Source organism: Juglans microcarpa x Juglans regia, chromosome 7S (assembly GCF_004785595.1).
Source record: "Juglans microcarpa x Juglans regia isolate MS1-56 chromosome 7S, Jm3101_v1.0, whole genome shotgun sequence".
Lineage (NCBI taxonomy): Eukaryota > Viridiplantae > Streptophyta > Magnoliopsida > Fagales > Juglandaceae > Juglans > Juglans microcarpa x Juglans regia.
In genome coordinates this window covers 9,926,908-9,940,060 of record NC_054607.1, presented here as the reverse complement: position 1 = coordinate 9,940,060, position 13,153 = coordinate 9,926,908, and the positions used below count along the sequence as shown (strand labels likewise).

General features: G+C 35.6%; 1 protein-coding gene across 1 annotated transcript; it reads left to right on the top strand.

Annotated features, from left to right (window-relative positions):
- Nucleotides 1-477: 477 nt before the first annotated feature.
- Nucleotides 478-9,075, top strand: LOC121240801 (putative UPF0481 protein At3g02645). Its single transcript, XM_041138332.1, has 3 exons — nt 478-2,128; nt 7,353-7,576; nt 9,067-9,075. Exons 1-3 carry the CDS (start codon nt 478-480, stop codon nt 9,073-9,075), a joined length of 1,884 nt encoding a protein of 627 aa, XP_040994266.1.
- Nucleotides 9,076-13,153: the final 4,078 nt, after the last annotated feature.

Here is a 13,153-nt window from a genome sequence, read left to right as displayed (position 1 = left end):
TTATTATATTTTAACTTGTAACTCTATTTTAAATAAAATATCTATTTTTATAAACTAGAATTATAAAAATATCGTCATTTTGTAAAATATATCCACAATTATAAATTGAATTGCAAAATAATTATAAAAAAGTTGTCTTTCTATCGTTACTATGGAGTAAGTACCCATAGTTTTGCTCCAACATAGATGTTACTTTGTATATGTTTTCGTGTACTTAGATTATACCGACTTTATCATTAATAAAATTGTTATTTACTGATAAAATAAAAGTTGCCTGTAATTTTGTCAACTTTAACTGCTTTTATAATGGACTATGATTATGCCATCTCAACTACTCCATTAAGTAATTGCCCATGATTTTACCGACTTATCACACTTCCATAGAAGGAATTGGCTATAAAGCGCAACTAAAGAACTTGTGTGTTGCAAGCCCATTGATTTGAAACAAACTTCTACGTCCTTAGAAGCTTACCCAAGATGGCCTCAAGTTCAAGCCTTGATCAGAATGAGCATGAGCATGCGCAACATCCATCTGCCAGTGGCACCGATATTAACGAAGTACTGCAAGATCCATTTGTCACTGACATCATTAACATATTCAGCAGCAATAATGAGTTTGAAATTCCTCCAGTTTGTGTCTTCTCTGTGCCCAAGTTTTTAAGCAACTCCAAGCCAGAAGCTTACTACCCTAAGGTTATAGGCTTAGGACCCCTCTATCATTCCATGTCACCACTGCAGATGCACAAGGTTGGGGTAGCGAGGAACATTCATAATGAATTCAGACACATTAAGTTCCAAGAACTCATTCAGGGACTCGTGAAGCTTGGGCCATACATCCGCGCTTGTTACCAGATGTACTTGACTGATGGGGACGAGAAGATAGCATGCGCAATGGCGATAGACGGTTTGTTTTTGTTTGCGTTGCTTTGTCACCATGACAGAGATAAAGTTGCTCTAACCTCTTCGGATACTTTGCTTCGCTTATTAGCCCATACAGATATGAGCAGATTCCAATGGGATATTGAGATCCTAGCTGTGGATACGACGATGCTTCAAAACCAAATTCCGATTTTTCTACTGAAACATATCTTACTCATGGAATGCTCGGAGTCACTAATCGTTGAGAAAAATCTTCCTCAACTATTGTTGGGTTATTGTGAAGCACTCTCTCCATTCAATGTGCTGGAGAACTACCCGGATTCCATGGCTTTAAAGCGCACGCATATGTTGGATCTTCTGTACCACTTGATCACGCTCACTGAGCAACAACTGGAAATATTAATTGAGGAAGAAAGAACAGGTCGAAATATAGTTGCAGAATATTTTTCAGAACTGGGGCCAACCGAAGTCTTGGATTTTCTCTCGGGTCTACCTCTGCCAAAAGAACTAAAAATATCAATTGAGTTGGTAAAAGGTTTAGTTGGTCTACCGTGGTCTTTGTTACTTTATCTATGCTTTATTGGAAACAAACCTGGGGTTGGAGAGGAAAATTTGATGCCTACAGCATCAAAGCTGTCTGATGTTGGAGTGAAATTCTCCCCGGATCACATCAATAGCATTCGGTTTAAGCGTGAAACAGCCTCGATTATGCTCCCGGTCATTAAAGTGAATGTATACTCGGTGTTAATTATTAGAAACTTAATGGAATACGAAGTCATGTACAAGCCTGATGTCTCCCGGTATTCGGTTTTTAGAAAGTACATTCAATTGATGAGTGCGCTGGTAAAAACTGCCAAGGATGTGAAGGTACTTAAGGATTATCATATTCTAAAAACTAATTGGTACATGAAGGATGAGGAGGTTGCGAAAATCTTTAGTGGAATGAGGGAGACCCTTTTCTCAGCACAGGATCCAGCTGATGATTTGGACTGGGACATGAGAGACATTAACGACTACTACAATGGTTTACTGAAGGTTAAGGTTCGGAAATTCGTAAAGCAGATTCTCAAGCTTTTTGTGACAATCCTGCTCTGGTTGGTTGTGGCTCTCTACCTGTTTGGCTCCGTCTACGGCTATCCGCTTGTATTCGAGAAGGGCAAATCTTTCTGTGGGAGTATTATCAGCTTGGTGCTGGGCAAATTATTTTCCTTCTCCAGTGCGCGTACCTCATCTCAGATGCTTTCATCAGGTATGCCTGCTTCCGGATCTTGTTTATACATCCTCCCTGTAATTAAGTTAAATATGCTAAACCAAATTTTGACAAATGATATTTGCAATCATAGAGTACGCAAGCGACATATTCTCTTTTTGAAAAAAGTAAATAAATAAGGGACTCATGTTAAAAAATTAATTTTTTAATGGTAGATCCTACTCTTTTCCAAAATGAGTACGCGACGTTTGCACAACCTATAACTGTATCTGTAACACGCCGTTCCTGGAGGTCCGGAGAGTTAGTTCCTATTACTTAAAAACATCACCAATAATCAATAATAAATAAATAGAAACTCCACAAAATACATAACTTATTTGTTAGATCCAAAAATCTATGTCCCTTTACAGAAATACCGAACAAAAATCTCAATAAAATTAAATAACATCTCCACAAAGGCTCAAATTATTCATAACTTGACGTACAAAAATAACCGCTAAAGATAAAACTACTATATATGATCCTCCAAAAATACTTGTACCCTTAGCACTTATTCATCAATGATCATCAGACTTTTTCAATATTTCCTACTCTTGATCTACAGCTGAATCATAAAAATATCTGAAAAATGTTATGGAGAAAATGGGTGAGCTATCAACAACTCAATAAATATGAGTATTTTCACAGAGTTTAAAATGTATAAACAAAACATTTCAGTTTCAATATGCAAATCTCAAAAAATATATATTATCAGAAAATTAGAGCGACACTTCAATTTGTTCATATAAAAGAAAAACAACTTTTCATATTCAAAGACCCTTTTGGCACAACATCACTGAACATTTTCATCTTATCATATCATAACATCATATTAGAACAGAGACCATGTTTAACTCCTGTTGTAGGGTTGTGCACTCTGCAGATAACCAAACAGAACATAAGTCGCCATGTTACCAAAGCGATTGCACTTAGAACAGAGACCACTATTATACCCCATGGCAGGGGCATAGGTCACTATCCCATGACAGGGCCATAGGTCACTATTATATCCCGTGATAGAGCCAGAGGTCACTATTATATCCCGTGACAATGTCACATATTAGAGCAAAACAGAATCATCACCATATTAGAACCAAAATCAAAGTTAGAACAGAATCAGAAAGTCATGCCAAAGGTTTTTCATATGTCACATCATATCAAAACAAAGTACTGAAAATCAGATTATTTCACATTTCCAAAATAAATTCAGAACATTTTCACGTCACATGCAAAAATTATCAAATTTTCATATTCGCTTATTTTTCTCAGTTCAATAACAGAATGCTGAAAATAACCTCATGTCTACACCAATCATGCTAGAAAATACTTTATTCTTATACAGAATTTCATGCGTGATGCTGAACAAATAGCTGAGGTAATTTCAAATTTCTTTTCATATTTTCCAAAAATCAACCTCAGCCTATTTTATTTTTATACACGCTTACCTGGACTTCTTAACTTCTCAGAATTTCCTGACAACAGTGCTAAGCGAATAATAATCGACACCTAATAACAAAAATCATGTAGCTTGAGTAAATATCCAATTGAACAGTCATCTCATATTTACACCTGAAACACCTATTTTAATTCCTTAAAAACCTAAAAGTTTTCTTAACCCTAAAATATCATCGCTTTTTAAATTCATCAATGCCTAATATAGAACTAAGCTCATGATAAAACAAATCTAACTTAAAATTTAAGCCCAAAACACCTTAAAGCATTAACAAACTTTTGAAATAAACCAAGCCTTAGCTAAAAATAAGCCCAACACAAGTTAAGCTCGTGGGCTTTAATGGCTAGCTTGTAAATATCGTGTGGCTGTACCTATCCAAGCGAAAAACCAGAACCAAAGGTTCCGTGTGGCTGAGCACTCCGTCAAAGTTGACGTTGGGCACGAAGAGGAGAGACGCGGCTGGAGCTGGCTGAGGGTTGTGCGGCCTAGATGCTGCCGAGCTAAGCGGCTGAGCACGAGAGAGAAATAGAGAGTGATGAGAGAGTCCGAGAATGTGAGAAAAAGAGGGAGAGGCAGAGATGAAACCGTGGGCACGGCGTGAGCTTACCAAGAGGGATCAGCAGGAGCTTGGGGTGGCTTGGGGTTCCCAGTGGCGCTTTCTGTGCAGTGTGGTGATTTCGGGTGGGGTTGGTGATGTGGCTCAAGGTGGGAAGCACTTCCCTTGTTTCAATGTGGTGCTAACAGAGCACACAATCCAGATTTTTCGGTGGTTGGGCATGGAGGTGTGGGCGACTTTGTGGAGGTAGTTGCCGTTGCACGGTGGCTAATCGGAGGGAACACAACGGACTTGGAGCAGCGTTGAGTTTTCTATTTTTTCGTGAAGAGTGGTGCACAATGCTGGTTTTCGTTTGAGGACCTGGAGTGGCTGACGGTGGTTGAACACTACTGGGTTTCGTGTTTGGTGTGGAGAACTTGTGACAGTGGCTGAAAGGTGCAGTCTTTGGTTGTTTAGGATGACTTGAACGTACGGAGTTGGCAGTGCGATGGGGTTGCTCTAGGGTGGTTCGAGCGACTATTCAATGGTGCAGCAGACGACTACGGTGTGCGTGGATTTCCAATCGTGTGGTTTTTGGACGGCACGGGGGTGCAAAGATGACTCCATGAAGCAATCGTGTGAGGCTATGCTAGTAGGTGTTGGGAGGCAGTGACAAGGAGACGTGGGGTAGGGAACATGTGGCATGGAAGAAACTGTTGTGCAAGTGGTGTGATCTCAGTGTATAGTTGCTATATATACACGCTGTTGGAAACCCTAATGAAGTATATGACGTACGTGCATGGGATATGGGAGTGAAAGCTGCTCCCTAGTTGCCACGACTTCGGGTTTTTCTTTGAGTCTTGGGCCTCGATCCAAAACTCTTTAATATTAAAGCTTGTCTTATAAATCTTCTCGGCCCATGAAATATTTTTAACCCAATCCAAAAATATTACAAGAATTTAACTACAATGGCAAGTCCATTAGAAAATTTGATAACCGTTAAAAAAACAACTTAGTCCCGTAAAATAGTGCTAAAAAAAATTCAATTGGGCTCTTCATATGCTTAAACCAAAAATATTTAGAAAGTAAGCTTGATGCAGAGTTTGGGTGTTACAATATCTAGCATTACTCAATATTGCAAACAGTATAATAAAGCATTTGTTTATGTCATTACACCAATCTTACTCATTAATGCATATTTCCGACAAGTAATAATACACTTAAACATCTTTTTACAACTTTTATACAATCATATTTTAAAATGAGGGTATTTAGGTAAAACATGAAGAAAACAATCCCAATATAATAGTATAAAAGGTGTAAAAATAAAACAATCCCAAACGTCCTCTCTGTGGAGCTCTATAGCGAAGGCCGGGAGGAAGGCACTTCTCCTAATCTTCTCAGCCTCGTACTTGGATTTCTTTTTGTCCAAGTTTTTCTTCGTCTCCTTTTGTTTTATGGGTGCACGGAAGACAGTACCCGGCTCAGATTTTCAAGATTTGATGGTCATCACTTCAACTCTCTTGGTGTGTAGGCTCTATGTGTACGATATGTATGATTTCTTTTGTTTCGAGCGTCTCATCTCCTCGAATGTAATGAGTTTAATTAAATAATGAGGAATCTCATTCCTGTTCGTTTAATAATAATTTTCAGGTAGACCACCTTTGACCCCTCCGACTTAGCTACCCTGCAGGAAGGTGCTGGGGAATTTAGTTTGAGGAGGACAAGCAGATGATGGACCACTAATTAATATTGTATATCTACATAAGCAATGCACAAAGTCAGATCAGTTCAAGTCTTTGGTTTTTAGTGGGTTTATTAAATAAAATGGGTATATTAGTCTGTCTCTTTTTTCTGAATTAAGTATGTAGTGTGTGCTGCGAATGGCTCTCTCGATGGCCATCCTCGTATATTCGTAAATTAATAGAATGTGATCATGACTGACAAGTATCATCATGTATGTATATCTTCTTGTTTATAGCATTGTAATAAAGCCTGAAAGCTTCTGTTGTCTTGTGATGATGTCCTGTTACGATAATTATCAAGCGTCTTTGGGATTGTGCTAGAAAATAGAGCTTTTTATATTAGTGCTTTTAGTTCATGTGAAGCTAGCTCTATAATTAAAAAGTTAATTGTAATTAACTTACGGTTTGATAAATATGCATCTAAAATGTTTTTAAAGTTAGTTATAGTAGTATTGAAAAACTTTACAGTCATTGTTATATTCATTATAGATTTTGATATTAAATATGTGAATTTATTGAATGCGGATTTTTATTTATATACGTGAACCACTATCTCGAAGAGATGCATGTGGGTAATGATGTGTTGTTTTCAATGAAATGGTAGGAATTTGAAACTCCACAAGTGCAATTTGATTTATTTTGTGAAGTGTTGGAATTGAACAGACACAATGCTTGAGCCAGCCAAGCCTTGCACGTGGGCCAAAGAGTCACAACACTTGGGTGCTTGCACATGGGTCGAATGGGCACTTTGATAGGGGGAATGCTTCAAAAATCTTAAAGAGATGCCTGTGGGTAATGGTGTGTTGTTTCAAATGAAAGGGTATGAATTCGAAACTCCACAAGTGCAATTTGATTTATTTTGTGAAATGTTGGACTTGGATAGACACAATTCTTGAGCTGGCCAAGCCTTGCACGTGGGCCAAAGAGTCGCAACACTTGGGTGTTTGCACATGGGCCGAATAAGCACTTTGATAAGGTGCAATACTTAAAAAATCTATTTAATTGAAAATGCACTTATGGAGATTCAAACTAGTGCCCTCCCATCCCAAGGGAGGTGCCGGCTGACCACTAAGATAGGCACATACCTTTTGGTCTTTAAGTGAAACATCATGATCTTTAAACTAGTAACTGCTAGGTGAAAAGTCACAAGTTAAGAGTTGTAATCTTTTACATAGTGCCACTTCATTCTCTATAAATAGGGATATGACTCACAAATTTATTCATTCCATTCTCTCATATTTTCAGTCGTTTACACAATTTTGTAGAGAAACTCTGAAGAAAAAAACTTCAGAATTGCAATCTACAGTTCGTGACTTTGTTGTATCCTGGAAGTGAATTGCTTATAACCCAGTAGCAAACTCTTTCGAGTGAGGGCAATTATCACCTTAAAGATAGTGTTCTACACGCCTCAAAGTTGCAGCTATTTTTCAAACTATTGTATCCGCACAATTTTCTTTAACAATTTTAAGGTGATAATCACAATGAGATCAGAATCTGATATGACGACTTTGAAGATAATGAATCAAGACTTTGTCAAACTAGATAGGTTTGATGGAACGGATTTTACTCACTGGAAAGACAAGTTGATGTTCATTCTTATTACATTGAAGATTTCATATGTCTTGGATTCGAACCTGTTGTTACTTCCAGAATCCAAATCTGACGATAATAATCAAATCAAGGCGGAACGCAAGAAGCGCAAAGAAGATGAATTGGTATGTAGAGGACACATTCTAAATACACTTTCCGATTGTCTCTAGCTACGACTTGTTTACATCAATCAAGTCACCAAAAGAGATTTGGGAGGCATTGGGATTTAAGTATAAAATTGAAAAGCAAGGTATAGATAAATTCCTTATTATGAAATATTTTGAATATACAATGAATGATAATACTTTTTTGATTGATCAACTCCATGTATTGCAAGTTTTGATGAATAAACTTCGAGATCTTAATATTGAAGTTTTTGAACCTTTGCAAGTTGGGGCTATTATTGCCAAACTTCCTCCAAGTTGGAATAATTATAGAAAGAAACTTATGCACACAACAGAAGATTTCACTATAGAGCAAATTCAAAAAACTTTATGAATTGAAGAGGAAACTTGAATTCGTGATATGAGATTATTTTCTCAAAATAGCTCTAAAGTGAACTTTGTTGATGAGAAAAATAAGTTTCAAGGTAATTTTGGAGGAAACAAGAGAAAATATAATGACTTTTTCAACAATGGTGACAAGTCCAAGAAAATAAAAACTTATTACAATCACGAAAAGAGGGGGCACTTTAAGCGTGAGTGCAGGTACAAGAGGAAACATTTTTTTAAAAAGAAGCATAACCTCATTAAAAAATATTTCTTTAACCATTAAGTAAAAAAAATAAACAATTTTGTACAAAAAGTCGATGAACTTCATATGTGGGAATAGTGTTATCCTTAATCAAAACCCTAAGTTTTGGAAATTACTAAATTGCTTCTAAGATATTCTAAGATATCTTAGAAGCAATATAGGGCTTCTAAACGGGTCCTATATGAAGTTGATGAACTTCATATATGGGCCCGTTTGGGAACACAACTGTTCTCAGGTATTCTCGAATATTTTCTTTCCAAACATCACTCAAACAAAAAATACTTTTCAATTCAAAATTTTTAACTTTTTCATCTAATCATTACAGGTTTCTTAAACTTCAAAACAAAACACAAAAACATATACAACTTTCTCAAACTTTCAAATAAAAATAATATTAAAAAATAATATTCAAATAATATTTTAACTGAAGGAGATATATCATTTCTTCTCCAAACCCTTTCAAGAATGTTAAGGAACATAAACAAAAGCTCAAGAGACAGATCTTTAGGAATATAAACAAAAGCTCTACTGCAGAACACCCTCAAATGCTCAAGAGAGTTATCCTACCCTATCCAAACCCTTTCAGGAATGTCACCATCCAGAGGAATTGAAGAAGAATGATTGACCAAGTTAACTGTTGTACTCATTGCCTCACTCCAAAAGGAAGTAGACAATTTTGCATGAGAGAGCATACACTATCATCCAAGACAAGCTTCACGGTTTATGCAACAATTCTTGAAAATTATTCAGATGCTCTGCAACACTTTGTCCATACTTGTACTTTAGACTTACAAGCTTTATTATCATAAAGGCTTTGTTTTGTGCAATCTTTTGCTTATAATGACTTTCTAATTTCATTCAGAGACTGTAAGCATATACTTCTTTGACTATATGATGGAAAACACTTTAATCAATTCATTGCCTGATATGACTGATAACCTTTTTGTTCAATTTCTTCTATTCATTATCATTTTTCTTTTCTTGTTTAAAAGCAGCCAAATTAATAGGCTCAAATAACTCTTTGTAATACAAAGCATCCTCTATCATTCTCTTCCAAATTGAGTAATTGGAAGAAATGAGTTTAATCATGCTACCAGATGAATCCTTAATTTAATCCACACAGATAATTAGCAAAATAATCAACCAAGCTCTGGTATGAATTTATTAGAGTGAACACAAAAAAACATAGTAGACTATCTTCTACCATTCTTTGTGCAAATTAAATTAACAATCTAGTAAAAATAAATCCACAAACGGAATAAAGAAAATCAAGCAACCCATAAGGAGGACACCAAGAGTTTTATGTAAAAAATCCTCCAATACGAAGGGAAAAACCATGTCACCTAGGCCACTTAAAACTTCCACTATCAATACTAATGAGTTTACATATAGTCTTTTCTAGGGGTGTAATTGGACCAGTCCGGTCAGTCTTGGAGGAGAGTTTCAAACTAGACTGATTTTTTTGGTCCATCAAAATTCTGGACCGCACCAATAAGGCATTTGGACCGGACGGGACAAAACCGCTTTGGGTCGGTCCGGTCGGTCTTATTGGGGCATTTCGATCTGGGCAATTTTTTCTTTTTTTTCCCCCTAAGATTTTGCCAAAAAATTATATAAAATGATAAAAAAGAAATCAAGTGAAGGATATAATCTAAGTTGTCTAACTAAGTATATACTTAACTAATTAATTATTTTAATTAAGTATAATAAATTAATAATGCTAATAGTATGTGTACAATCAATAATTAATAGTTAAGGTTCAAACTTTACTTTTGTTGAGTTTCCTACCAGACAGTTGGGGAACTTTAGTTGTGTCTCTCAGTAATTCATGTCTGAATGGTGTGATAACTATGAGTATGGTAAAAGAAAACATATTAAAACAAGAGGCAAGAAGGAAAGAACATGATATTTCTTCTCATTTAAAAGCATTTGTTACAGAAAAGTGAGGGAAGAGTAGAAGTAGAAAACCTTATGGTGATAACAATCGTGATAAGTCAAGAGGAATGTCCACTTCAAAGAAAATGGATAAAATATTTTCACTATGCCATGTTTGGGCATATAAAGAAAGAGTGCTGAAAGTTTAAAAACAAACAATTGAAATAAAAAGGTGAAAAATATAAAGAAGAAAAAGAAACTGCAGCGGCTGCATCTTATAGCTAGTGATGTGTTCATTGTTTGTGATTATGCTCAAGGGGATTCAGATGGTAATAGTACTCAATCATTTATTTTATGTAGCAAGAGCTAGCTGTGAATAAAAACAGGGGAAATCGCATGTGTGTGTGTCATTTCTGAGTCTATTTTTTTTTTTTTTTTTTTTTGTAATCTTCAAAGTGCTGTTGGATATATATATATATATATATATATATATATATATATATATATATATATTGTCTGAGTTTGCTTGCTGTCCGCATCTTCAATTTTGCTTATATACAGTAATTTTAGCCATTTTCTTTAATTTTGAAAAATATGTGTGGTTCCACGCATGGCGTAAGTATATAAGATCATGTCGAGACATTGATAACGGGTATTAATTAATTTAATAGTCATATATATATATATATATATATAAGTGAAACACATGCAGGAGGTTACTTTGGCAAATTATTTCTGTATTTTATATCTCCTAATTACTATATATGTAAACATTCCTGCCCAATCTACTTGGCTGGAGAATTATAAGAAAACTTTTCCTAGGTATCCAAACATAGGTGAATTAAAACACTTTCACACATGCAAGAGCCTCAAATGCTTGGATGATTAGAAAAGGAAATATCAGCTCATTCAAGATCAATTAAGAGGTCTAACTTAGTATATGAAAGACAAACACTGATTTTCAGGCATGTCCTCAAATTCTTTTGTCTCCTTAATTCCCATTTTCCTGTATTTTTTTCAGATTTAATGAGGAAGTATATTGAGAGGTGCTAAATTAGGAGACACATGCGAAAATGGTGGGTCAAGCAGAACAAAATAAGAGTAAGCCGCATTTAGCATAAGGTCAGAAACTAAAATATACTGCATGATAATCACATATATCCATATTTCGAAGCAAAAACCTGGACCACAAGTTGCTTGACTTTCAGGGATGAAAAGCCGGCAAACTGTCAAGCCAAGTAGTATATACATAGCCACATGCATGCATACATCATATATATGTATGTATGCCTGTATGTATACAAAAAAGGTTCAAAACAAATTACAAAAAACAAGATGTAGCAGTAGTACTGGATCAAATATAACATGTATATAAGTATTATAAAAAACAAAATCCGAACATATAAGTAGTATTAACCCTAGACTCTGATCTCTTTTTGCAATTTATACTAATTAAGTACATACAAAAGGTTATAATATGCAAAGTATCTAAAATATCAGAATTTCATGACCATTAAAATGATGAGAATTAATTATAGGTCATACTGAACAATTACTGTACCCATCACTACAAGAAAAATGCTTATTCATGGTTAGATATATGTGATGTACAAATGATTATACAATTTTGTAAAGCAAGACGCACGGATGAAGATCACAAAATCTCCACTTCTGAGTTGCAACCATACCTGTGGTGACGAAAGGTACCCACGATTCTTCACAGCTAAATCTCAACCGGCCTCACTAGGAAGCAATTGAAAAAATTCAACTGCTCAAACAAGAGACGAATTGCATGACATAGTATGGGGAGGCGACAAGTTCGTCCGTAGCTTCTACGGGAGGAAAATGGGGTGGAGGAGTAAGCTTTGGGTGGAGATCGAAAAGGGAGAGGAAATCATTCAAGGGTGGGTGGAGTAAGCAGGTGATCGAAAGGACTACGCGGTGGAGAAGGAAAGAAATTGGGGAGAAAAATAAAAGATTTCTAGTGATTTTAGCACCCCAGACCTAGCCCCGGCGATTTTGAGTGTTACAACAAGTTTTTAATTTTACCAGCGAAATATTTCATTGCAACCTATTATTCGCTGCAAATGCAAAAAATCAAGGGACCACTAGCTCAAAATCATTTGTTGATGTAAAAAGCTGTGACGATTATAAATCACCGCAAAAAGTGACCTATTGCGCCGATTGTTTTTGCAATAATATAAAAATCGCCACAATAGGTGGTTTTTCTCGTAGTGAAGCTGGATAACTCAGGAACTCGTTTATTTTTTGTGGCTCATGTAATGCTGCTGGAAAACTTTGGCAACAACTTAACAATGCTTCTAGTTTTAAATATGTCATGTAACACACTTAACTAATCAATATTCCACATGTTACAATCATTTAAAACGTCTCAGGATTCATGTAAACGTCATGATTTTCTATCATCAGGGCAACTAGCCCAATTAGCATCAGAGAAGGCCGAGAGAGTATGTGAAGATAATTTAGAGAAGAACAGACCAAAATCAGAAGTAGATCTAAGATACCGAAGAATTCTTTTGACTGCTTGCCAGTGTGAGATTTTTGGATTGGCAAACTTTATTAACAACAAACGATATGTCTGGACGAGTAAAATATAAACATTGTAAACTACCAACTACACTTCTATAAGTAAGAGGATCCTCAAAAGAGGAACTATCAAAAGCTGAAAGTTTGGTGCTTACTGATATTGGAGTAGACACAGCTTTCGCATCATGCATATTAGTTTTGTGAAGAAGATCATAAATGTATTTTGATCGGCAAAGAAATAGACCCTCATTATTTCAAATGATTTCAATTCCTAAGAAATAATGTAGTTGACCTAGATGCTTAACAGGAAAAGATAAGCTAAGAACAGAGATGAACTCAGATATTAAATTGGAATTTGAGTATGTAACAATGATATCATCCACATATATGAGCACAAAAATTACATGAGATTAATGTCTATAAATGATTAAGGATGTATCAGATTTTGATTCCTGAAAACCAAAAGAGAAAAGTTTTCTACTGAGTTTTGAAAATTAGGCTCGTGGAGCTTGTTTTAAGCCATAAAT

Coding starts and splice junctions, on each gene's coding strand:
- LOC121240801 (XM_041138332.1), top strand. CDS start 478: ATGGCCTCAAGTTCAAGCCTTGATCAGAATGAGCATGAGCATGCGCAA. Junction 2,129..7,352: donor ATCTCAGATGCTTTCATCAG/GTATGCCTGCTT, acceptor CAATGAGATCAG/AATCTGATATGACGACTTTG.